The sequence below is a fragment of the Anolis sagrei genome, chromosome 3, assembly GCF_037176765.1.
Source record: "Anolis sagrei isolate rAnoSag1 chromosome 3, rAnoSag1.mat, whole genome shotgun sequence".
NCBI classification, from domain to species: Eukaryota; Metazoa; Chordata; class Lepidosauria; order Squamata; family Dactyloidae; genus Anolis; species Anolis sagrei.
The window spans coordinates 171,977,610-172,002,625 of record NC_090023.1 but is presented as its reverse complement, the minus strand read 5'-3'; the positions used below and the strand labels follow the sequence as shown (position 1 = coordinate 172,002,625).

Sequence of the window (25,016 nt, the reverse complement as noted above, 5' to 3'; positions counted from 1 at the left end):
TCTGAAATAAGAACAAGGAAGGAAAATACACCTATGGTTAAAATACAAAAGACTACTTTTGTTGAAGGATATTAACCAATTTCCTCAAGTGATCCAAACAGACTGTGTGAAAGGAAACCAGTTGTGAGAGGCTTGTGGATAACACAACACAGAATGTTATAGAATCACTAATAAAAATATGGTTTGGCATATACTCATGGCAAGACCAGACCACCAACTTTCTAGGTTTCAATATCCATGTTATACAGAGAAATCGAACATTTTACTTCATTTGAAATTGAAGGGTTCTCTTTGGAAGAAAACATCTTTGAAAAGTTTCAGAGGAATCTAATATATTTTTTGAATTTGACTGGCAAAGTTCCTCTACATTTCAAGGACTTAGAATCATAGAATCAAAGAGTTGGAAGAGACCTCTTGGGCCATCCAGTCCAACCCCCTGCCAAGAAGCAGGAAAATCGCCTTCAAAACACCCCTGACAGATGGCCATTCGGTCTCTGTTTAAAAGCCGCCAAAGAAGGACCCACCACAACACTTTGGGGCAGAAAGTTCCATTGCTGAGCAGCTCTCACAGTTAGGATGTTCTTCCTAATGTTCAGGTGGAAATTCATATGTTTATGAAATATAATATGGCATTACTGCATTCATAGTGATATACATGTATATGTACTACACTTAATACAATGATTTGGATTAATTCAATAGATATGATACATCAACTGTGTATTAACCTCATTGTTCTGGTACAACTGTACCAGGAACTCCAACTTTATTTGCTTTGTATTAAATGTTTGGTTGCAGTCCTGGGTTTTAGGGACTCTGCAGATAGGTGGCTTCTTTTGGTTGCAGTCATAGGGCAAGTCACCTGTCCATCATCGTTAAATTTGGTTCTGCCCCTTGCTCAGGGTAATTGGGAAGGGAAGGGAGCCATTTCTAGTTAGTCTCAGCAAGGATAGCTAATGTACAGGATGTGTCCAGGCTTTTCCTGTGCAAAAGCTTCAACCCTTAAGATTTTCCGGGGAGAAACAGTCTTAAGAGCATCCAAAGATTCCCAAAGATTCCCAGGGAACCAGCCCTAAAGCTCTGAGGAATTTCGGAGGGAAAAAACAGCTTTGAATATCAAAGATCTCCGGCTGAAGAGACTACAGGCCTTGCTGATAGGTCCACTCGGTGCTTTGGGACGCAGTTCAAACTGGGTGGAGCCCACATCAGTTAGGTTTAGGTTCATAGTCAGCCTGGGAGAAGTTAGAAAGGGATTTTCCTTTAAAGTAAAGTAACAGTTAGAAGCCACCAGTTGCACAAAGGTCCAGAAGCATTTGTTTAACCTTTTGAAGATAAGAGAAGTTTCTGTTTGATTGTTCCTCACTTTGTTATATTTCACAAGCCCTCTAAAGACTGTTTGTGGTGGAAAATCCCTAAGAGAATCATAGAATCAAAGAGTTGGAAGAGACCTCATGGGCCATCCAGTCCACCCCCCTGCCAAGAAGCAGGAATATTGCATTCAAATCACCCCTGACAGATGGCCATCCAGCCTCTGTTTAAAAGCCTCCAAAGAAGGAGCCTCCACCACACTCCAGGGCAGAGAGTTCCACTGCTGAATGGCTCTCACAGTCAGGAAGTTCTTCCTCATGTTCAGATGGAATCTCCTCTCTTGTAGTTTGAAGCCATTGTTCCGTGTCCTAGTCTCCAGGGAAGCAGAAAACAAGCTTGCTCCCTCCTCCCTGTGGCTTCCACTTACATATTTATACATGGCTATCATATCCCCTCTCAGCCTTCTCTTCTTCAGGCTAAACATGCCCAGCTCCTTAAGCCGCTCCTCATAGGGCTTGTTCTCCAGACCCTTTATCATTTTAGTCGCTCTCCTCTGGACACATTCCAGCTTGTCAACATCTCTCCTGAATTGTGGTGCCCAGAATTGGACACAATATTCCAGGTGTGGTCTGACCAAAGCAGAATAGAGGGGTAGCATTACTTCCCTGGACCTAGACACTATGCTCTTATTGATGCAGGCCAAAATCCCATTGGCTTTTTTATGCCGCCGCATCACATTACTGGCTCATGTTTAACTTGTTGTCTACGAGGACTCCAAGATCTTTTTCACACGTACTGCTTCTCTTTGGGCTTCCCGCTGGGCAAAGGTTGCTCGTCCTGTTCTAAAGGAAATCCTTTACAGGCCCAGCGCATGACAGAACACTCATATACTGCAGCAGTTAGCTCCACTTAGGCCTAAAAATAAGTGGCAGTTACAGCTGAAGAAGACCCACTGAATCAACTACTGAATTGTACATCAGTTTTTATGCATTACAGTAGTCCAATCTTGAGGTAACTAAGGTGTGACTTGACCATGGTGGTCCACGCCTTAGTTACCTCAAGGCTGGACTACTGTAATACATTCTACATAGGGCTGCCCTTGAAGATGGTTTGGAAACTACAGCTGGTACAAAGGTCGGCAGCCAGATTGTTAACTGGAGCAAGTTACAGGGAGCAGTCAACTCCTCTGTTTAAACAGCTCGACTGGCTGCCAATAAGTTTCTGGTCCCAATTCAAGGTGCAGGTAAAGCTCTAAACGGTTCAGGATCTGCTTATCTTTGCAACCGAATCCTCCCCTACGAGCCCACATGATCCTTGAGATCTTCTGGGGATGCTCTTCTCTCGCTCCCACCCCCGTCTCAGGCACGGTTGGTGGGGACGAGGGAAAGGACATTCTCAGTGGTGGCCCCTTTTCTCTGGTACTCCCCCCCAGGGAGATTAGGTTGGCACCGTCCCTACCCACATTTCGTAAGGAATTAAAGACATGGATGTTTCATTGTGCATTCAATTGACGACTCCTATGACAAATAATTTGTATCATGACCTGAATCATGACCTAAATCTGAACTCCTATATTACATTATTATATATATATATATATATATATATATATATATATATATATATAAGTTAAGCTGAATTGATCCTGTTTAATTGCTCTGTTTCCATGCTATTTCCTATGCTATTATACGTTTCTCTCCATCTTTTGAACCTCCATATCCTTTAACCAGTTCACATAGTGGCCTCCTCCCCCTCTCCTCCAAAATTAGTATGTTGTTGCTTATGATGTTTGTTTATTATTGTTTATGCTGTTTTATGCTATTGAACTGGTTTTTGTTCTGCTTTTAATTGTATCTTGCCCTGGGCTTGGTCCCATGTAAGCCGCCCCAAGTCCCTTCAGGGAGATGGAGGCAGGGTAGAAAAATAAACATCTTCTTCTTCTCCTTCTCATTCTTTTTCTCCTTCTTTTTCTCCTTCTTTTTCTCCTTCTTTTTCTCCTTCTTCTTCTTCTTCTTCTTCTTCTTCTTCTTCTTCCTCTTCTTCTTCCTCTTCTTCTTCCTCTTCTTCTTCTTCTTCTTCTTCTTCTCCTTCTTCTTCTTTTTCTCCTTCTCCTTCTCCTTCTTCTTCTCCTCCTCCTCCTCCTCCTTCTTCTCCCTCTTCTTCTTCTTCTTCTTCTTCCTTCTTCTTCTTTTTCTCCTCCTCCTTCTTTTTCTCCTTCTCCTTCTTCTTCTTCTTCTTCTTTTCCTCCTCCTCCTCTTCTTTGAAGCAATGGGAGAAGCCTCCCATTACTTCAATTGTTTTAACTAGAATTGACAACAGGATCTAAGCCTGAAGTTATTCCACAGAGATTGAGGTAAATACAATTTTGAGCAAAGTGTAATATAGGCGGGGTCATAAAAGGAAGGAATCAGATTAGGATCTGGAAAGGTACGTTGAAAGAAAGCACTATTGTAGAAGTAATGATGCCCACATCATTTAATTCCTTTAGATCAGGGGTTGAGCAAAGTGTTCCTGCAAAATGCATGCAGGAATTTTTGGGTTCTAGGTGTGCATGCGTGAAGAATATTTTCCTCCAAAACACCTAGAAATGATCTCGGGGTGGGTAGAGAACGCTACATGCTTTAACAGTTTTGCATTCCATTTATTGCAACAGCTCTCACTAAACTATTTTAAGTTGAATCCCTGATATATATTTTAAAAAACCACCACAGACAGGCCCCTGTCATTAACAACTAGAAGTCCTGAAATATGAAAAATAATGAAAACATGTTGTGATAGAGTCTGTTGACAGTGATAGTAACACTAGTTGTATTAGGAGAGGCAGGAAAACTACTCGCGAGCAAGACTATGATGAAGAGCAGCAAAGGAAGAGAATCCGGGAGATACTTAGTGAGCCAACAGATGAGGATTCTTTTGAAGGTTTTGATGCAAATGATATGGATGATGGGATATCAGATTCTGGGTCTGACGGGATGGATTGGACAAGGGTTCAAGAGATTCGGGATATTTGTGCTGAACCCACAAGCAGTGGCACGTTTGAAGATTGGAGTAATGAAGACATGGATGGGTCTTGGGAAACTTCAGGATTAGACCAGAGATGGACTACTTGGAGGAGTGGTGGAAGAGGCACAGCTGGGGATGGGTTGGGCCGAACTAGGGGCAACTCCAGTTCGGATGAGGAGCTGCAACAAGATGCAGCTGGGACAAGGGTGTTGGCTGAATCAAGTTCTGACGAGGACTTGTAGATAAATGGGAGTGTTTGCAATTGTAACCTTGCAATCGGCAAGGAGTCTCTGGATCTTTGTGTTACAGAAGACGGGTTTGGAAGAAGACTTTGGGACCTGCCGTATTGCCCCGCTGCTTTGGCTCCTTGTGTTTATCCATCGGATTGGGATCTGATCTTGCAGCTGTTCGTTTCCTTTTGGACTGGACTGGACTAGACTTCATCCACTGTCGTTACTCTCTCTCCTCCACGTCTGCGGCTGAGCTTCTGGAGCTGGCGTTATCAACCTTCCTGCATTCCTGCATACCAGCCTTGGAGTTAGCGTGCTGTTCCTGCTGTGTTTGAGGCTTGGGTTACATTTTACAACCCTTGAAAAGCTGCATTTAAGCATTTTGAGTTTAATCCGAGTTATATCTCTTATATCTTCAGTAATGGTGAGAAAACTTCTGAAAATTTTCTGTCTTGCACATATAAAAACAAGATAAGCAAATATATCACTGTAAATAACATCCTTGTACATAACATTTACATTCTCTGTGGGAGATGGTACATTGTGGAGTAGACTTTGATAAGTAAACATGCCAGGTTTTTTTTTCTTGCATAGCTGCGGAAATGCATCAAAGCTCATATCCAGCCCTTATTTTACTTATGAAAGAGAAAAGAAGCTCATTGAAACTGCCAGCCATAGAAAGATCTTTTGAGGGGAAAAGTTGAAAATGAGGAAAAGAGATCAAGAACAGGTTAAAGAGGCTTCTCAGAAGGCATTGTGACTATATCAGATGTCAGCTATTAGTTTAACTATGTAACTTGTTCTACATCTTATGGTGTTCCCTTTTTCTCCTTTCAAGCAATGCTCGTTCTTAGCTAAAGAAATGTCCAAAATATCTATTTAATCTATTCCTTCAAGAGCAGCTTTTCTCAACTATTAGAAATACCAAAAAATCAGTACATTTTAGAAACACCTTTTTTATAAATGCACTAAATACTCTCATTTTAATTAGTGCTATAACTGTTCTCCAGCCCAGATCAGAATTTACTCTGATAGTTAAACATCAATTTCTATTCACCATGTTTTCATGTAAAAAATTCCATATTAGATTTACTCATGAATTATTTGTGTCTGTGTGTGTGAGAGAGACTTTATGGGCTCTTCCAGACAGACCCTATATCCCAGGATCTGATCCCAACTTTTCTGTTTATCCCAGATTATCTGGCAATGCGGACTCATATAATCCAGTTTACAGCAGAAAACCTGGGATCAGATCCTGGGATATAGGGCCTGTCTGAAAGGGCCCTAAGACTACAATCCTATACTAACATGGGAATAAATCCTACTTGACTCTTAGTTCTAAATCTCAAGTTACTTTGGCCCCTTCCACATAGCTGAATAAAACCTCACATTTTCTGCTTTGAACTGGAATAAATAGCAGTGTGGAATGAGATAACCCAATTCAAACAGATATTGTGGGATTTTCTGTCTTGATATTCTGAATTATATGGCTATGTGGAAGAGCCCTTAGATTTTTCCATCTTTTGATTACTACATTGCGTTTACCATATATTCCGGCATATAAAATGACTGGGTGTATAAGATGACCCCAACTTTTCCAGTTAAAATATAGAGTTTGGGATATACTCGCCATATAAGACAACCCTGCTTCCAACACACACCAAATAATTTTTTAAAGCATCAGATTTGATTTCAATATGGTAATTTTCCTATTATTGTACCTCCTTCTCTGCCTCTCAAATCTCGCACATGCGCACCTGCAGTCTTCAAGAGCGAGATCTGAGAGGCAGAGGAGGAGTTACGGTAATAGGATACAAGAGCGGGCCAGACAGGTAAAAGAGTTGTGTTTTTCTGGGCTCAGAGCCACTCTATCTCTTTTTTCCATACCCCGGGTGCCCCAGACGCCTGCAGCTTGCTCCGCCCTTCACTTACACCTTCCTGGTGAGGCGCCCCTTCACCTCACCATCAGGACCACATTAAGTCCATGAATCCTGATGAATGGATTTTCTTCTACCGTACTTGTACAGCGTCGCCCTTAATGCTTTCATACAATTGCTGCATATGGCAGGGATGTGGCCACTGCCATTTATGAGCTCCCCCCACAATATGCAGCAACCACAGATTCTCCAATCCGGATTGGACGTTTCAGCACCCGCTCTATAAGATGACTCCCAGCGTATAAGACTACTCCCTCATATAAGACGACTCCCATGCACAAGGCTACTCCAGTGTATAAGACGAATCCCACATATAAGACGACACCTGACTAAAAAAAGTAGTCTTATATGCCAGAATACACGGTAAATCAGCCTTTTATTTTATTTTTAAACAATTCCTGTTCTTGCTTTCACTCCTAGCCAGCCAAACTAGATTCTAGAAAAACCCTAATTTCTCAGAGACAATTACTGTATACCCTCCTATTCAAAGAGACCCCCCAATTAGTGAAAGGTTTAGAAGTAAGTGTGTCAGATAATTATGAAACGTTTAAGACTCACCGGTCGTCCACGGATCCCCATGGCGCCTTTGTCTCCCTAACAATTAATGCAAAATCAGAGGGCAGTCGGAATCTGATCATATGTGATTCTATACACTGATACAAGTCAACTTTCACAGGAGGTCTTATGCAATTAAAATGATTACGTTAGATTTTATATATGAATACATGGAGTTATGTGCATTTTATGGAATGATGTGCTAAGGTTATCTGCTGCATATAAAATCTGCTTACATGCATCCGATATCGAAATATTTTCTTATATCTGAAGTGCAACATATATAAGTAAGTAACGGAAAAAGATTTATCCTTTGGCATAGACAAAAAAATCTGGAGCATGGTTTATATGTTTATACTTACCTGTTTAATGGGGACTACAAATTTACTGGATATACTGAAAGATGGAGCTTGTTTGTCATGTATTACAATGGCCATACCTTTGTCCTTCCAGACATTGATGGACTACCCACTTACAGCTTCATTTAAATGTTTATCTATGTTTTAATAGTGGAATTCTTTTTTTTTTTTTAACAATCTGCAGCTTCATTTCAGTGTTTATCTATGTTTTGTTTAATTGTGTAATCCTCCTTTTGAACAATATGCCATCCAATACATCACTAGGATTTAAAAAATAGTTTGGGTGATCCTTAGTGCTTTCAGTTTAGTAACATAAAGACCTGAATCTCATTTATAGTTGCCTGTCCAAAGAACTGAGCTCTTGCCATGTTGTTTGCCATGAAAGTCATGACAAGAATAAAATGGTGAGGATGCTAAGGAGATGCCAAGGAATACTCTAGGAGTAACCACAAATCGGGCCCGTAGCCAGCATTTTGATTTGGGGGGGGGGGGGGGCTGAGTTTGATGGGGGGGGGGGGCTGAGTCTGAGTGAAAGAAGGTCTACCCTAATAAACCTTTTGTATCGTTACCCCAATACCCCCATGCAAATGGGATATATTGAGCATGGTGATCAGATCATGATATGAATAAACATAACAGTTTAAATAATGTACCAGTAAGGCCTTTTCGCGGACCACCATCAGAATTTCGGGAGGTGGGGGCTTAAGCCCCCAAAGCCCCCCCCCCCCCCCCCCCCCGGCTACATGCCTGCCACAAATCAAGGCAAAAAAGTAGTAATTTAAATACAAATTTCTCAGTACTACTATACAATCCTAATTAAGCAAAATGAGATAAGAAACAATGAGATATCCACAAGCTTCTCAGTGTCATCTCTACATGCACTGGCCATAATACTGTAATAATACTCAGGCTTATTTAGTCCAGTAAACTGTGGGAATACTGTATAGACTGCAGTATTCTGCAGTCCAGACCCAGAAATAGAGCATTTATCCCACACCTTCCATCTGTGTTCATATTTGGGCATACGGAATATTCGTGCCAAGTTTGGTCCCGATCCATCATTGTTTGAGTCCACAGTGCTCTCTGGATGTGGGTGAACTATAATTCCCAAACTCAAGGTCAATGTTCACCAAACCTTTCCAGTTTTTTCTGTTGGTCATAGGAGCCCTGTGTGCTAAGTTTGGCCCAATTCCATCATTGGTGGAGTTCAGAGTGCTCTTTGATTGTATGTACACTATAAATCCCAGCAACTACAATTCCCAAATGACAAAATCAATTTTTTTGAGTGGAGGACATAAACTGGACTGTTAGATGTCTTGTGTCCAAATTTGGTGTCAATTCCCCCAGTGGTTTTTGAGTTCTGATGGTAGCACGAACTAACATTACATTTTTATTTATATAGATAGGAATGAGCTGTATCACTGAGCTGGAAGAGGTCTGGATCATGCATTCAAGCATGTGTTTTAAAAAATAATCAAGAAGTTATACTACTTATAAAGGTAAAGGTAGTCCCCTGACATTAAGTCCAGTCATGTCTGACTCTGGGGTGTGGTGCTCATCTCCATTTCTAAGTCGAAGAGCCAGCGTTGTCCGTAGACACCTCCAAGGTCATGTGGCCGGCATGACTGCATGGAGCACCGTTACCTTCCCGCCAGAGCGGTACCTATTGATCTACTCACATTTGCATGTTTTCGAACTGCTAGGTTGGCAGAAGCTAGGGCTGACAGCGGAAGCTCACGCCGCTCCCCGGAATCGAACCTGCGACCTTTCGATCAACAAGCTCAGCAGCTCAGTGCTTTAACCCACTGCGCCACCGGGGGCTCTACTTATAAGTATACTATTTATACTACAATCTATATTCTGATATATTCTGATATGGAGCCCCCGGTGGCGCAGTGGGTTAAAGCACTGAGCTGCTGAGCTTGTTGATCGAAAGGTCGCAGGTTCGATTCCGGGGAGCGGCGTGAGCTTCCGCTGTCAGCCCTAGCTTCTGCCAACCTAGCAGTTCGAAAACATGCAAATGTGAGTAGATCAATAGGTACCGCTCCGGCGGGAAGGTAACAGCACTCCATGCAGTCATGCTGGCCACATGACCTTGGAGGTGTCTACGGACAACGTTGGCTCTTCGGCTTGGAAATGGAGATGAGCACCACACCCCAGAGTCAGACATGACTGGACTTAATGTCAGGGGACTACCTTTACCTTATATTCTGATGGCATGGTATTGTGCAGTAGATACAGCCATGCCTGTGGTGTTGAAAATAACACCATAATCAGAGCTGTGTGTACTAGATATTTATGATAGTACAATGTCTATAATGTAATGCCAAGAAATACATTCAGTTCTGACTAATGCTTTCATCCCTCAGAGTGCATTGCTGCAGCCTTTACTTAACAACATAGCTTAACAAATAAGCATTGCTGGCCTGGCTGACTGCCTACCATGATTCAAATGTATTTGTCGCCAAAGCAGCCAAACACTACATAACGGCATGAAAAGAAGACTGTATTTTCAAATTCTCCTTTTAGGTTTCAGATAGTATGTTTAGGTTCCTAGATTGTTTGTTTGGAAGTCGCAAATAAGTGGCATTTATCCAAAGCTATATCCAAGCCTTGTATTTGTGTAGACTAAGCTTTGTCTTCACTTCAATTTGATCCTTCTCTGATCTTTTCAAACAGGAAACCTCCAAACTGGCTTCCTAAAAATGCAAGTACTTTCCTCCTGGAACCCAAGACCCCCTAAATATCAGTTATCCCAAATGTCTTCACTTACTGAAACGGCACTACCTTTTCATTATTGAAAGGTATAACTGTGTAGTTTTTTTCATAACTGAGTGAGAGCACAACTACAAAACAACAGATTACGGCAAGACTGATTACAGTTTGTATACAAGATTGCCGGATAAGGGAGCGGGGGATAGTTCAGTATCCCATTTTCCTGAAATGTTTAGGAATTTTACCAGTAATATGCAAGTGCATTTACCTGTGTCTTAATCATATGAGTATACCATAATATAACAGTACATAGCATACCAAAATATTCACCAGCATCATGACCAGTTGGACATTTTCATATTTATTTATTTATTTATTTATTTATTTATTTATTTATTATGACATTTATATGCTACCCTTCTCACCCCGAAGGGGACTCAAAGCGGCTTACAATATTATATATATATATATATATATATATATATATATATATATATATATATATATAGGTAAAGGTAGTCCCCTGACATTAAGTCCAGTCATGTCTGACTCTGGGGTGTGGTGCTCATCTCCATTTCTAAGCCGAAGAGCCAGCGTTGTCCGTAGACACCTCCAAGGTCATGTGGCCGGCATGACTGCATGGAGCGCCGTTACCTTCCCGCCGGAGCGGTACCTATTGATCTACTCACATTTGCATGTTTTCGAACTGCTAGGTTGGCAGAAGCTAGGGCTGACAGCGGAAGCTCACGCCGCTCCCCGGAATCAAACCTGCGACCTTTCGATCAACAAGCTCAGCAGCTCAGTGCTTTAACCCACTGCGCCACCGGGGGCTCCATATATATATATATATATATATATATATATATATATATACACACACACACACACATACAATATATTATATTATTAGAATAGTACAATATCAGTATTATATATTACTATATTGTACTATACCATTATATTGTAATATTATTAGTAATACTGCATGTAATACAAAATATATAATTATAATACCATATTATTATTAGTAGTATTATTATATTGTATTACATTATAATATTATAAGTATATGTATATACAATATATGATATGATATGATATTGTATTATTAGCATACACAGGAGACAAGGAACTGTCTCTTGGTCCTCCCTCTCTTCACTCTGGTCCAGAGCATACCTTTTCTCCACATCATTGCCTGCTACTGATAAGCGAATTTTAAATAGTTTTACTTGTATCATACCAGTTATATCTCAGTACATTTAATATACCCAAAATATATCAGTATATTACTAGTCTATATACTTCCACACTATTTCTACACTGCTAATATACCATGATAATAATAATAATAATAATAATAATATCCTCAGCTGTTGCAAGAAAATCGCACAGACAGACTACAAACAGAGGTACAACTCTGTGCCCCAAATTATTCACTGCAACTTATGTCACAAGTATCACCTGCCAGCAGTAAAGAATTGGTGGGATCATAAACCTGCGAAAGTCATGGAAAATGAACATGCAAAAATACAGTGGGACTTTCAAATCCAGACTGACAAACTTTTGGAACACAACACGCCAGACATAACGATTGTGGAAAAGAAAAAAGTCTGGATTATTAATGTCGTCATACCGGGTGACAGTCGCATTGAGGAAAAACAACAGGAAAAACTCAGCCGCTATCAAGACCTCAAAATCGAACTACAAAGGCACTGGCATTACCCAGTACAGGTGGACCCAATGGTCATTGGCATACTGGGTGCCATGCCAAAAGATCTCAGCCAGCATTTGGAAACAATAAACATTGACAAAATCACGATCTGTCAACTGCAAAAGGCTACCTTATTTGGATCTGCGCACATCATTCGAAAATACATCACACAGTCCTAGACACTTGGGAAGTGTTCAACTTGTGATTTTGTGACACAAAATCCAGCATATAGATCTCGTTTGCTGTGACATACTGTGCTTTTGTGTCAATAATAATAATAATAATAATAATAATAATAATAATATATTTGTAATTCACCCTATCTCCCCAGGAGGACTTGGAGCAGTTTCTGATATATTTAATAAATCAGAATTATTAGGTTCTTGTGGTTTTTTTCGGGCTATAGGGCCATGTTCTAGAGGCATTTTTCCTGACGTTTCACCTGCATCTATGGCAAGCATCCTCAGAGGGAGTGAGGTCTGTTGGAATTAGGAAAAATGGGTTTATATATCTGTGGAATGGCTGGGGTGGGGCAAAGAGCTCTTCTCTGCTGGAGCTAGGTGTGAATGTTTCAACTGACCACCTTCATTAGCATTTGAAGGCCTGGCTGAGCCTGGGAAAATCTTATGTTGAGAGGTGTTAAGATGTGCCTGGTTGTTTCCTCTCTGCTGTTGTAATTTTAGAGTTTTTTAATACTGGTAGCCAGATTCTGTTCATTTTCATGGTCGCTTCCTTTCTGTTGAAATTGTCCACATGCTTGTGGATTTCAATGGCTTCTCTGAATTATATCAGTATATTACCATAATATACTATTATCAGAATTATATCAGTATATTACCATAAGGTATATCATACCGAAGTATATAATAATATACCAGTATATTATGTTGACCAATTGGACATTCCTTTCCTCCATATCATTGGCTGCTTACTAGCTAGGGCAGAAAAACAACATGGCTGCACTTCTAAGGATTATTGGTAAAAAAGGAAAAGAATTCAACATGAGGCTGCAACATTTGATGACATGCCAGTGTTAAGTCTATAGCATATACTAATGCAAAGCTGGTGTGTTCCTTTGCCCTTTTAGATGTTAAAGAACTACCCCACACTCATAACTTAGAGAGCTAATGGGAAATGGAGTCATAGAATCATAGAATCAAAGAGTTGGAAGAGACCTCATGGGCCATCCAGTCCAACCCCCTGCCAAGAAGCAGGAATATTGCATTCAAATCACCCCTGACAGATGGCCATCCAGCCTCTGTTTAAAAGCTTCCAAAGAAGGAGCCTCCACCACACTCTGGGGCAGAGAGTTCCACTGCTGAACGGCTCTCACAGTCAGGTTCTTCCTCATGTTCAGATGGAATCTCATTTCTTGTAGTTTGAAGCCATTGTTCTGTGTCCTAGTCTCCAGGGAAGCAAAAAACAAGCTTGCTCCCTTCTCCCTGTGACTTCCTCTCACATATTTATACATGGCTATCATATTTCCTCTCAGCCTTCTCTTCTTCAGGCTAAACATGCCCAGCTCTTTAAGCCGCTCCTCATAGGGCTTGTTCTCCAGACCTTTGATCATTTTAGTCGCCCTCCTCTGGACACATTCCAGCTTGTCAATATCTCTCTTGAATTGTGGTGCCCAGAATTGGACACAATATTCCAGGTGTGGTCTAACCAAGTCAAAATCCATCTAAATGGCCACCCAAATGCATCTGGATGGATGACTTCATCTTCATGCTTTTCATAGAATCATAGAATCATAGAATCAAAGAGTTGGAAGAGACCTCATGGGCCATCCAGTCCAACCCCCTGCCAAGAAGCAGGAATATTGCATTCAAATCACCCCTGACAGATGGCCATCCAGCCTCTGTTTAAAAGCTTCCAAAGAAGGAGCCTCCACCACACTCCGGGGCAGAGAGTTTCACTGCTGAACGGCTCTCACAGTCAGGCTCTTTTGTCTTGTACCCTCAGAAAAAGTCTTTGACATGAAGAGAGCATTTATTTAACTAACAACAGTTCATTCAGGTTCTTTGGATTTTCACAAGTTGAAATGCATACTAGTTCCTAATGTCAATAATCTATTTTTTTTAAAGTGCCAATTCTAGAGCACAGGAATAGTCCTGACGACCCATCATGTCTACTGACAAAAACTAATACCCGGTTTCTATGAAGATTAGCATTAGTTATATGATCACAAAACCCATAAAAATAACTGGCACCATGGTTTAGCTTTTAATCTTTGCTAATACAACTATTCATATAAACAAGCTTGGAGTGGAAAGGAATATGTCGGCTGTCACAAAATCACAAGCGGTCTGGTATCTTTTGTTGTTGTTCATCAAGGGGGACTACAAATACGAAGGGGCTGCATCCATTAAGATGTTTCATCAACCCAACTGACTCCTTCTTAGTAAATGCACATAGACTATGATTACAGTTACGTCAGTTTCTAATCAGGAGGGTAAACGAGCAGTGAGGAAATAGTTCTCTGGGCCACCAATCTATTCCGGGGCCCCTAAGTCTGTTTTCAAGTTCGTGGAACTCAGCATTGGGAGCCAGGTCATTATTAATTTTACCAACTTAAAACTACATTTATTCCCAAAATGTAAACAGAACTCAGGGTTCCAAATTATGACTCCAAACACCCCCCCCCCCCAATCTCCCAGAATCTCCCCAAAAACAGAACGGGGAGCACCCAAAATTCAAATTGCACACCCCTACAAAACAATAAAAACACATAATGTAATGAATTAAAATAACAACCTCTACCGTGAAACAGAAAACAATATGATTAGAATGAAAACAACTGAAAAAAATTAAATGAAATATTGCAGAATTGTGTAACTAAAAATGCAATTGACAAATCAAGCTAAGGGGAAAATAGGCACAATGAAATGAGTACAGAGCTGCCTATAAAGTATTCCATCATAGCTACCTTTACACATACAAGTTTGCACACCAAATGCTCTCAAAAGAAAATGGAAAATATATATTTCTACCAAGCTTGAGATGTCGAAAATATCCTGATGCAAAACTTGGAATTAGGTGTGTGTGGTGATGTGGCCACATTGCTGAAGCATAGACTGTAAAAATTTAGATATAGTGAATGATTTCTAAACCTGGGAAATGCAAAATGAAAATTTAATACAAACAATTGTGATTAGTATTGTGGGGTGGGGGTTCCCAATGTCACTTATACATTAAAGGGATGTGATCTGTCAGCGAGTGACCCTGGAATTTTGTAGTCTTGGTGACACCCTTACAAAAATGCCACTCATGTGGATAAATGCTGGTTGTTGCTTTTTTAAAAAGGCACATTAGAAAATAAATAACATTTTCAATTTCATACTGTCCTTATACATGTTATGGCATTTGGAATATTCTGTAATGTTTTGCATGCCAAGGGATACTATTGCACCACTGAAATTACTGAAAGATATAGGTAGATTCGACTTGATGAAATGCAGAGAATGAAGTGCTTATTAATATATGTTTATCTGTGTGTAATTAGTTACAGAAATGCAAAACATGTGGATATGGTGATGATATGACATGTTTAGTCACCTAAATTTGTCATTGGTCATTGGTCATTAGACTCTTGGTCCCCCTAATGTCTCAAGCGCGGTTGGTGGGGATGGGAGAGAGGGCCTTCTCAGTGGTGGCCCCACCGCCTCTGGAACGCCCTTCCAAGGGAAATAAGACAGGCCCCATCCCTCCCCTCCTTTCGTAAGAGCTTGAAGAGCTTGGTGGTTTCAACAAGCCTTTGAAAATGACCAGTTCTAACTCAGCCCTACACATTGTCGAATACGGCCTTATTCTTCCTACCAATTACCCAGATCATTTCCTCTAATCGGCCCCGGAATGAACAGCCACAGGCCCGTACCTAATATTATTCTTGCCTGCCATAGCATTGCACTTAATTCCCAGGCCGCCTAGAATTTTTAGGCTTGTACAAATCTTGGCCTGGCCTTTTAAAATTTTTTAATTTATTTATTTATTTATTTATTTATTTATTTATTATTCGAACTTATATGCCGCCACTCCCCTGGGGCTCGGAGCGGCTTACAAGAATGGCTAAAATCTAACACAATTTAAAAACAATTTAAAACAATTTAAAAACAGTAATATCACAAATCAAAGGTCTGTCGAAACAGGTATGTCTTACATGCCCTGAGGAAAGCTGATAAGTCCCGCAAGGCATGGACTTCAGGTGGCAGAGTATTCCAGAGTGATGGTGCCACTGCTGTAAAGGCTCTGCGTCTGGTTGCTGTTAGACGCAAGGTCTTGACACTGGGAATTTCCAATAGATCTTGGTCCTCAGAATGGAGGGATCTCTGGGGTTAGTAGGGGGTGAGGCAGTCCCTCAAATTGCCTTGAACAGGCAGGATTCCTTTAATATATGTGTGTTATGGCGACAATTTTTATGCTTATATTTTGTTTTGTTAATCTTATGGTTATGTTGTTTTTTACTTTGTATGTTTTGTGATGTTACCTGGGAACTGCTCTGAGTCCCCTCAGGGAGATGGAGCGGTATATAAATAAATTATTATTATTATTATTATTATTATTATTATTACAAACTGCCTTGTCTCGAAAAAAAAAAGTTTATCTAAAAGTGAAAAAAATACATGATTCTTGATGTACGTGGGACTTTGAACACTCTCTACCAGAGATCTTCATTGAACTATTGAACCATCTTACTCATCTGAATGAAATCTGAATCTCTTTACAATATGTTCTCATATAGTATAATTGGCTACCTCTTCCTCAGTATTTATAGCATTTAGGTTCTGCCTTCTGGGTGCTTTAAGTGCTTTTGTTGAAAAGTCCTCATACAACTATTTTATTTTTTCTTTAACTCTTTAGGTGCAGAGGAAACTTAGGAGAAGGTATCTATTGGACCTTCTACAAAATTTTGTGAATGCGGAAGCGAGACTGCAAGATAAAAGCTTTTTCTCAAAGCATTTAGGAGAAGGTATCTATTGGACCTTCTACAAAAGTAGAAGGTCCATGGGAAGGTATCTATTGGACCTTCTACAAAATTTTGTGAATGCGGAAGCGAGACTGCAAGATAAAAGCTTTTTCTCAAAGCATTTAGGAGAAGGTATCTATTGGACCTTCTACAAAAGTAGAAGGTCCATGGGAAGGTATCTATTGGACCTTCTACAAAATTTTGTGAATGCGGAAGCGAGACTGCAAGATAAAAGCTTTTTCTCAAAGCATTTAGGAGAAGGCATCTATTGGACCTTCTACAAAAGTAGAAGGTCCATGGGAAGGTATCTATTGGACCTTCTACAAAAATTTTGTGAATGCGGAAGCGAGACTGCAAGATAAAAGCTTTTTCTCAAAGCATTTAGGAGAAGGTATCTATTGGACCTTCTACAAAAGTAGAAGGTCCATGGGAAGGTATCTATTGGACCTTCTACAAAATTTTGTGAATGTGGAAGTGAGATTGCAAGATAAAAGCTTTTTCTCAAAGCACTTAGGAGAAGGTATCTATTGGACCTTCTACAAAAGTAGAAGGTCCATGGGAAGGTATCTATTGGACCTTCTACAAAATTTTGTGAATGCGGAAGAGAGACTGCAAGATAAAAGCTTTTTCTCAAAGCATTTAGGAGAAGGTATCTATTGGACCTTCTACAAAATTTTGTGAATGTGGAAGTGAGATTGCAAGATAAAAGCTTTTTCTCAAAGCACTTAGGAGAAGGTATCTATTGGGCCTTCTACAAAAGTAGAAGGTCCATGGGAAGGTATCTATTGGACCTTCTACAAAATTTTGTGAATGCGGAAGCGAGACTGCAAGATAAAAGCTTTTTCTCAAAGCACTCTGGACTACAGCTAGCAGAAATGATAGAGGGCAAGAATGCAGAAGGAATAAGGGAATATTTACCGGAAGCCCAGGTCCTCCTGTACGACCCTGAAATGAAACACAGCAGAGGAGAGGTTGGCACAAAAAACATAGGGACTGGTCTGGCACTGAGAAGCAATCAAAATGGAAGCTAGATGAATGTTGGAATGTCATGTGAAAAATGTCATTCTCCAATTTATTTATTTACTTTATTTATATACCGCTTTTCTCAGCCCTCAGGCGACTCAAAGCGGTGAACAACATCAATACAAAACATCACGAGACAAGTATAGGGCAATTAAAAACAATTGTAACATAAATCATTAATCATCCGTATAACAATCATTAGCGCCTCAACAGTAAAATCAGAATCCAGTCTCATCAGCCATTATTCCGTATTCCTATGTTCAATTACACTGTTTAATCAAATGCTTCTTCGAACAGCCAGGTCTTCACTTTCCTCCGAAATGCCAGCAGGGAGGGGGCCGATCTGATATCTGCAGGCAGGGCGTTCCACAGCCGAGGGACCACCACTGAGAAGGCCCTGTCTCTCGTCCCCGCCAAGCGCGCCTGTGATGCAGGCAGGACAAAGAGCAGGGCCTCCCCAGATGATCTTAGTGTCCTAGCCAATTGTAGGAGATCACGTAATTTGCACTTATAAGCCAAAATCCTACATTGCCCAGCATACTACTACAAGTCCCTGTTCACCATCTCTTGGGTACACAGGTTTGCTCCTCTGAATGGCCGTTCCATGGCAGGAGGCAGAAGGGGAATAGAGAAATATCTACCTATGGTCCGCAGCCATACGCAGACCGATAACATCTTCCATCAAGTTCTCAGCAGATGCTGCCATCAGTCTGTGTCTGGCTATGGGACATAGCCAGACGATGCTCTGATATCCCTCTTGCTCTCTGCCAACCGTGATCAGGGGAGGCTATTGCAACAAAACTATGGGTCCAGGGAGATATTTGGTCACTGCAGATTATGAAAAAGAAATACCTTGGAGGTGTCTATGGACAACACTGGCTCTTCGGCTTAGAAATGGAGAAGAGTTCCACACCCCAGAGTCAGACATGACTGGACTTTACCTTTACCTAAGGTGGATATATGTTCAAATATGGCACGAAAATATTTTGTTCAGTCTCTATCATCCCCAATTAAATATTCAAAGAAAGGAATGTTAGGAATAGGATTCTGTCACAACTTAAAATAGAGAATACTGGGCCAGACAGACTGATGATCTGACTCATTACAATTTGTATATGCATCCTAGAGAAAGGCTTGGGTCTCACATGAAAGAAGTGTTTTGTTTTCTTTTGGAATAATTTGCACTTCCATCTGGTCTCTCTCAGCTGTATTTTCAAAGAACACTTTCAGGTAAGAAATAAAAGGTACTGGTATTTCGCCGTCACCTTTACATAGACGTAATTAAGCAACTTATTCAGTTGTCTGCTTCTCTTAAAATTACCCAAAATAACCTGCTGACACCATCTACTCATTTACAAAGAGCAATAGGATTCTCCGTTTAATAAACTGAGCTTTTGTAATTCAAAACCAGCATGTGGGGTGAGATACAGTATTCCCAGAATCCACCCAGAACACATTCATGAATTAAAATCTGTAAGCGTATCTACTGTGGAAAATAACAGCCAAAATTAAAACACATTTGATACAGGACAAGAAATAATACTCTTAATCTCCTCACCTAATCCGATTGTCCTCTTAAGCAACTATCCTAACGACCAGACATTTACCTCATCATCCCAGTTCTCCTCCTCTTTCTTTCCTAAACTTTTTCTGCTGTAACTGTCTCCGGATCCCTCTTTCTTTCCCTCATCCACACTGCCCCTTTACCCAGGATCTGATCCCAGATTATCTGTTTATCCCAGGTTATCTGGCGGTGGGGACTCATATATTCCAGTTCAAAGCAGATATTCTGGGACAGGCCCGTAGCCAGGATTTCGTTTCGGGGGGGGGGGGCTTCATTTTTTTCAGGGGGGTTTCGAGGGGGGGCTGACTTTCAGGGGGAGCTGAGTCTGAGTGAAAGAGGGTCTAGCCTAGCAAACCTTTTGTATCATTACCCCCATACCCCCATGCATATGGGATATAATGAGTATGGCGATCAGATCATGATATGAATAAACACAACAGTTTAAATAATGCACCAGTAAGGCCTTTTCGCGAACCACCATGAGAATTTCGGGGGGGGGGGGGGGGGGTTGAAGCCCCTCAAGCCCCCCCCCCCCCCGGCTACATGCCTGTTCTGGGATCAGATCCAGGGATAAAGGGCAGTGTGAAAGGGTCATTAGTTTCTCATCTGACTTCCCTAACAAGTCACTGACTACCAGCTATTCCATCTAACTCCACAACTGCCAGTCATTCATCCACTCATCTCAGTGTCACCTTAGATCGAACACTAGCATATGGGAAACACTGCTTGAACACCAAGCACAAAGTAGCTGCACGCAATAATATCCTGTGAAAACTTACTGGCAGCACATGGGGTAAAGGTAAAGGTAAAGGTAGTCCCCTGACATTAAGTCCAGTCATGTCTGACTCTGGGGTGTGGTGCTCATCTCCATTTCTAAGCCGAAGAGCCAGTGTTGTCCGTAGACACCTCCAAGGTCATGTGGCCGGCATGACTGCATGGAGCGCCGTTACCTTCCCGCCGGAGCGGTACCTATTGATGTTGTGACTTGCCTTGCTGGTCCGCCTGGGTCTTGACAATTGATCTACTCACATTTGCATGTTTTTGAACTGCTAGGCTGGCAGAAGCTAGGGCTGACAGTGGAAGCTCACGCCGCTCCTCGGAATCGAACCTACGACCTTTCGATCAACAAGCTCAGAAGCTCAGTGCTTTAACCCACTGCGCCCCCGGGGGCTCCGAGCACATGGGGTACAGACCCAAAATTAATAAGAACATCAGCCCTGGCCTTGTCTTACTCAACTGCCTAGAGTGCCAGTCCTGTTTGGCATAGGTCTGCCCATGCAAAACAGCTGAATGTAGCATTGAACGAAACATGCAGAATAATCACAGGATGTCTTAAACCTACACCTGTTGATAAACTCTACAAGCTAGCTTGCCATTGCCCCCCCCCCCTGCCAATGTGTGATGGGAAGTTGCTGCTAAATGAGAGAAATAAGGTTGAGCACTGTGAAAGGCATCCACTACATGGCTACCAGCCTCCTCCCAGCAGACTCAAATAAAGGAAAAGCTTTATGAGAACTATCACTCCTCTTGGTGTCCCCCCAGCAACAGCAAGGGTATCCCTCTGGGCAGCTAAACCAGGAAATCCCAACTGGATGGCCCTCCATGAGGGTCTTCCTCCAGGGGCAAACCAAGAATGGCCAACTTGGAAGTCCCTGAATAGACTTAGAAGCGGAGTGGGCAGATCAAAAGATAACCTGGCAAAATGGCACTACCTAAAAGAATCCCACACCTTATGTGACTGTGAAACAGAACAGACAACTCCACATCTGTATGCTTGTCCACTGTGCCCTGCCTCATGTACAGAGGAGGAATTGTTGGAGGCTACAGACAATGCCGTTGCTGCTGCTTGTTTTGGGTCAAAAGATATTTAGCCACCTGCGTGCCTTCTATTTTTATCAGTTTTATACTAATTTAGGCAATGCTTTTGATACGAAATAAATAAATAAATAAATAAATAATCAACTCATTTATGACATCCCTGTAGGTTTCCTGGCTAGGGCAGTTTTGTATAGGGTGCTGTCGCATGCTGGGCCTGTAATAATGTCTGTTTTCAGGACATGCTCTCTGTATGCCCAACGGGACGCCGGGGTGCTTCAGCTGAAGGGCCCTTTAGATTTCCCAACATAAAGTTCTATTGAGGCTCAAGATAGATTCAACAAAGTTCTTTATTTGGGCTTAAATCTTCAAACAAATGAATTAAACACTTTATAACGTTGAAGCCCCCGGTGGCGCAGTGGGTTAAAGCACTGAGCTGCTGAGCTTGTTGATCGAAAGGTCGCAGGTTCGATTCCGGGGAGCGGCGTGAGCTTCCGCTGTCAGCCCTAGCTTCTGCCAACCTAGCAGTTCAAAAACATGCAAATGTGAGTAGATCAATAGGTACCGCTCCGGCGGGAAGGTAACAGCACTCCATGCAGTCATGCCGGCCACATGACCTTGGAGGTGTCTACGGACAACGCTGGCTCTTCGGCTTAGAAATGGAGATGAGCACCACACCCCAGAGTCAGACATGACTGGACTTAATGTCAGGGGACTACCGTTACCTTTACCTTAACGTTGGAAAACCGGTAGCTTCATCAATCTGCCAACAAGGGGGCAGGCAACTGGTGGTAAACTGTTCCTTTCTTTCCTTAGGGAAATCCTTTGATCCCTCCCTGGGCAATCTCTCTTTACCTTGCTGGCGTGAGGCCCCTACTCCCGGCTCCAAGCTACTTTATGGATATCCCGAGTGGTCCCTTACCAGGCAAGGTTCCTGTAGATCTGCCAAGCTGAAAAGGTGTCCTTTAGTTTCTCCACAAAGGCTGTAAGAACTGTCCTGTTGCTCCAGCAAAGGCTGGTTGTATTCCCCCAGCAAAAGCTGTGGAACCTTTCCTTTTTCCCCCAGCAAAGCTGTGAGAAATGAAGCTTTTGTGCAGGTGAGAAAGAGAATCCCACACGTCCTGCTGTTAGGCTTCAAACGGTGAGACTGAACAAAAGCCCTCCTTTCCCTCCGAAACCCTGGGGAAATGGGCGGGCCTAAAGGCTCTAACGATGATTGACAGGTTACTGGACCTATGATTGCAACCTGGGTAAGTGACCTGATTGCAAAATGCATGGCTTAAATAAATTCATATAAACTAGCAGTGCAAGAAAAGGAGTTAAAATCTCCTGGCACACAATAGTAAGCCTTTTCAAACACATATACACACACTGTATTAGTGAGAGTCACTGAATAAATGATAACTGTTCATGGAAAAATGATGCAGTTTTTCAAAATGACCAGTTCAGATATGTTGTCTGATTTCTCAGAGGAAGCTTGTAGCCAAACAGAGAGCTATTTAGTCCTCTCTCTCTTTCCCCTTCTACATATGTATTAACACATAAATGCACACACACACTCACACACACAAAGGGAGATATACAAATGTCTACTGGCAATACAATTCTATTTCATGTAGAAATGTCCCACAGAGTCCGCTTCCTACTTTACCACAGGCTATAAAATTGGAGGCTATTTAGGAGATTTGGGAAAGTGCAAACAGATGCAAAATATTTGCCTTATTTAGTGCCAATAGTTTGGGGGTTTTTTGCTCCCTTGCTTCTACCTAGCAATGTTTCTTCAATGCTTCCTACTAAGCAGTCAATGCCACAGTGAAGACAGGAAGTACTGTGTCTTGCTTTTGATCTCGGAAGTGGGTTCATAGCAAAGCCATGTACACAGTCAACACTATCACAACACTATCGCGTTTTCAGTTTGTGTTTTTGGTTTTTCTTTATTGTAATTGTCATTTGGGCTTGGCCTCATGTAAGCAGCTCCGAGTCCCCATTGGGGAGATGGTGGCAGCGTAATAAATAAAGATTATGATTATTATGATTATGATTATTATTATTATTATTATTATTATTATTATTATTATTTGAATGACATATGAACAATGGTTGTGAATGATTTGAGAGGGTGTAAATTCATTAAACATTTCACCTCTCTTCTGTAGGGACCTTATCACATACCAGCTACTCTTGCGTCTCGAACCTGGGACAACCGCAATTCCTGAGAACTTTAGGCTGTGTTTGGAAGCAGTGATGAGTTGGCTGTGAGCAAGCAGACTAAAAGTGAATCCTGCTAAAACTGAGATACTCTGGCCAGGCCAGCCGCCAGAATTAATCCAGTCTCTGCCTGATTTCGATGGGGAAGCTCTGGTTCCGTCTTCCACTGTTAAAAGCCTTGGGGTTATGTTGGACTCATCGCTGACGATGGAGACCCAGATCACTGCCATAAGTAAGAAGGCCTTTTTTCATCTTTGACAGGCAAGGAAATTGGCATTCTACCTTTCGGTAGAAGCATTGGCAACAGTAATCCACGCAACAGTCACCACGACTATTGCAACTATTGCAATGCCTTATATGCCGGCCTTCCGAAGTCAACAACTCAGAAGATTCGGGTGGTCCAAAATGCAGCGGCCAGGCTGCTAGTGGGATCATCTATAAGATCCCATATCACACTGATTCTGCAACAACTGCATTGGCTACCAATAGAACATCGGATCTCTTACAAGATACTGATCCTGACATTTAGAGCTCAAAATAGCCAAGAACCTTTATATCTTAGGGACCGCCTCATTCCTTTTCTCCATCAGTAGTCACCTTTATCCACCCAGGAAAATCTCCTATATATACCAGGCCCAAGAGAGGTACACCTGGAAGCTACAAGGCGGAGAGCTTTTTCGACCTATGCTCCAATTCTGTGGAACTCATTGCCTCCATACATTAGAGAAATGTTGGAGTTGCGACCGTTTGTAATGGCACTCAAGACTTGGCTGTTTGGTTGTGCATTTAAGTAATCAGATCTAATTTGCCAAATAGTCACTGATGAATGTTTTTATGTTGAATGTTTTTATATTGTGTAAATGCTATTTTAGACGGTAAGTCGCTTGGTGGAGAGCGACTAATTAAGAAATAAAGTGAAGTGAAGTGAAGTATGGCAAAATGCCAGGTGCATGGTGACACATTGGGGAATCGTCACCCAACCGGGGTAGAAATTGGTCAGTGTGATGAGGTCCTAAAGCTCAATTCTTAAGCTAAACATGAATCCAAAAGGCTTGAGGCTCCACTGTAAACGTACTCAGGACTAAAAAGTAATTCCCCATTTTTCTGAGTCATAGCAACTGTCTCTTCTCTATTTAGTAAAGTGCAAACTCATCGCTGATGGATTACCGATGGATTTCTGTCCAAGATACAGACCTGTGCAATTATTGCCTTTACTACAACTCAGAAGTAGGCCCTAATCCACTTTCTAGTGCAAAGTAAACAAGCTATAGTTGACAAACCCAACAAGCTTTATCAATGTTTGCCTTACCATTAAAGTTATTGGACTATTTCTAATTTCAATCCCAACTTAAACTGACCCATGGCAGCCAATGTGACTTATGTTGGTATTTATTTTTTAGCTTTCTCCATGAGATAATCTGTTCTACAAGAGGGAAGGAGATGATGGAGGCAGAGTGAGGCAGAAGCCTCACTCTTCTGGCCTATGCTATTGACTTCAGGAAGGTCTTCAGAACATCAACTGAATAAAAATGTATAGGCAGCAGTCCTTCATTGAACCATTGCATTGCATTATCAGGGATACAGGATGATGTTGGGTCAAAGAGAAAGGTCAATATGTTTTATCA

At 41.5% G+C, this 25,016-nt stretch overlaps 1 protein-coding gene across 1 annotated transcript in view; it reads right to left on the bottom strand.

Annotated features, from left to right (window-relative positions):
* Positions 1–25,016, bottom strand: part of COL13A1 (collagen type XIII alpha 1 chain) — a 219,722-nt gene that overhangs the window by 194,441 nt on the left and 265 nt on the right. The window contains exons 2-3 of the mRNA XM_067465689.1: positions 17,700–17,726; positions 7,037–7,072 (exon numbers count right to left, since the gene is read on the bottom strand). Coding sequence (XP_067321790.1) covers positions 7,037–7,057 — 21 coding nt within the window. The 5' untranslated portion in view covers positions 7,058–7,072; positions 17,700–17,726. The remainder of the gene's footprint in view (positions 1–7,036; positions 7,073–17,699; positions 17,727–25,016) is intronic.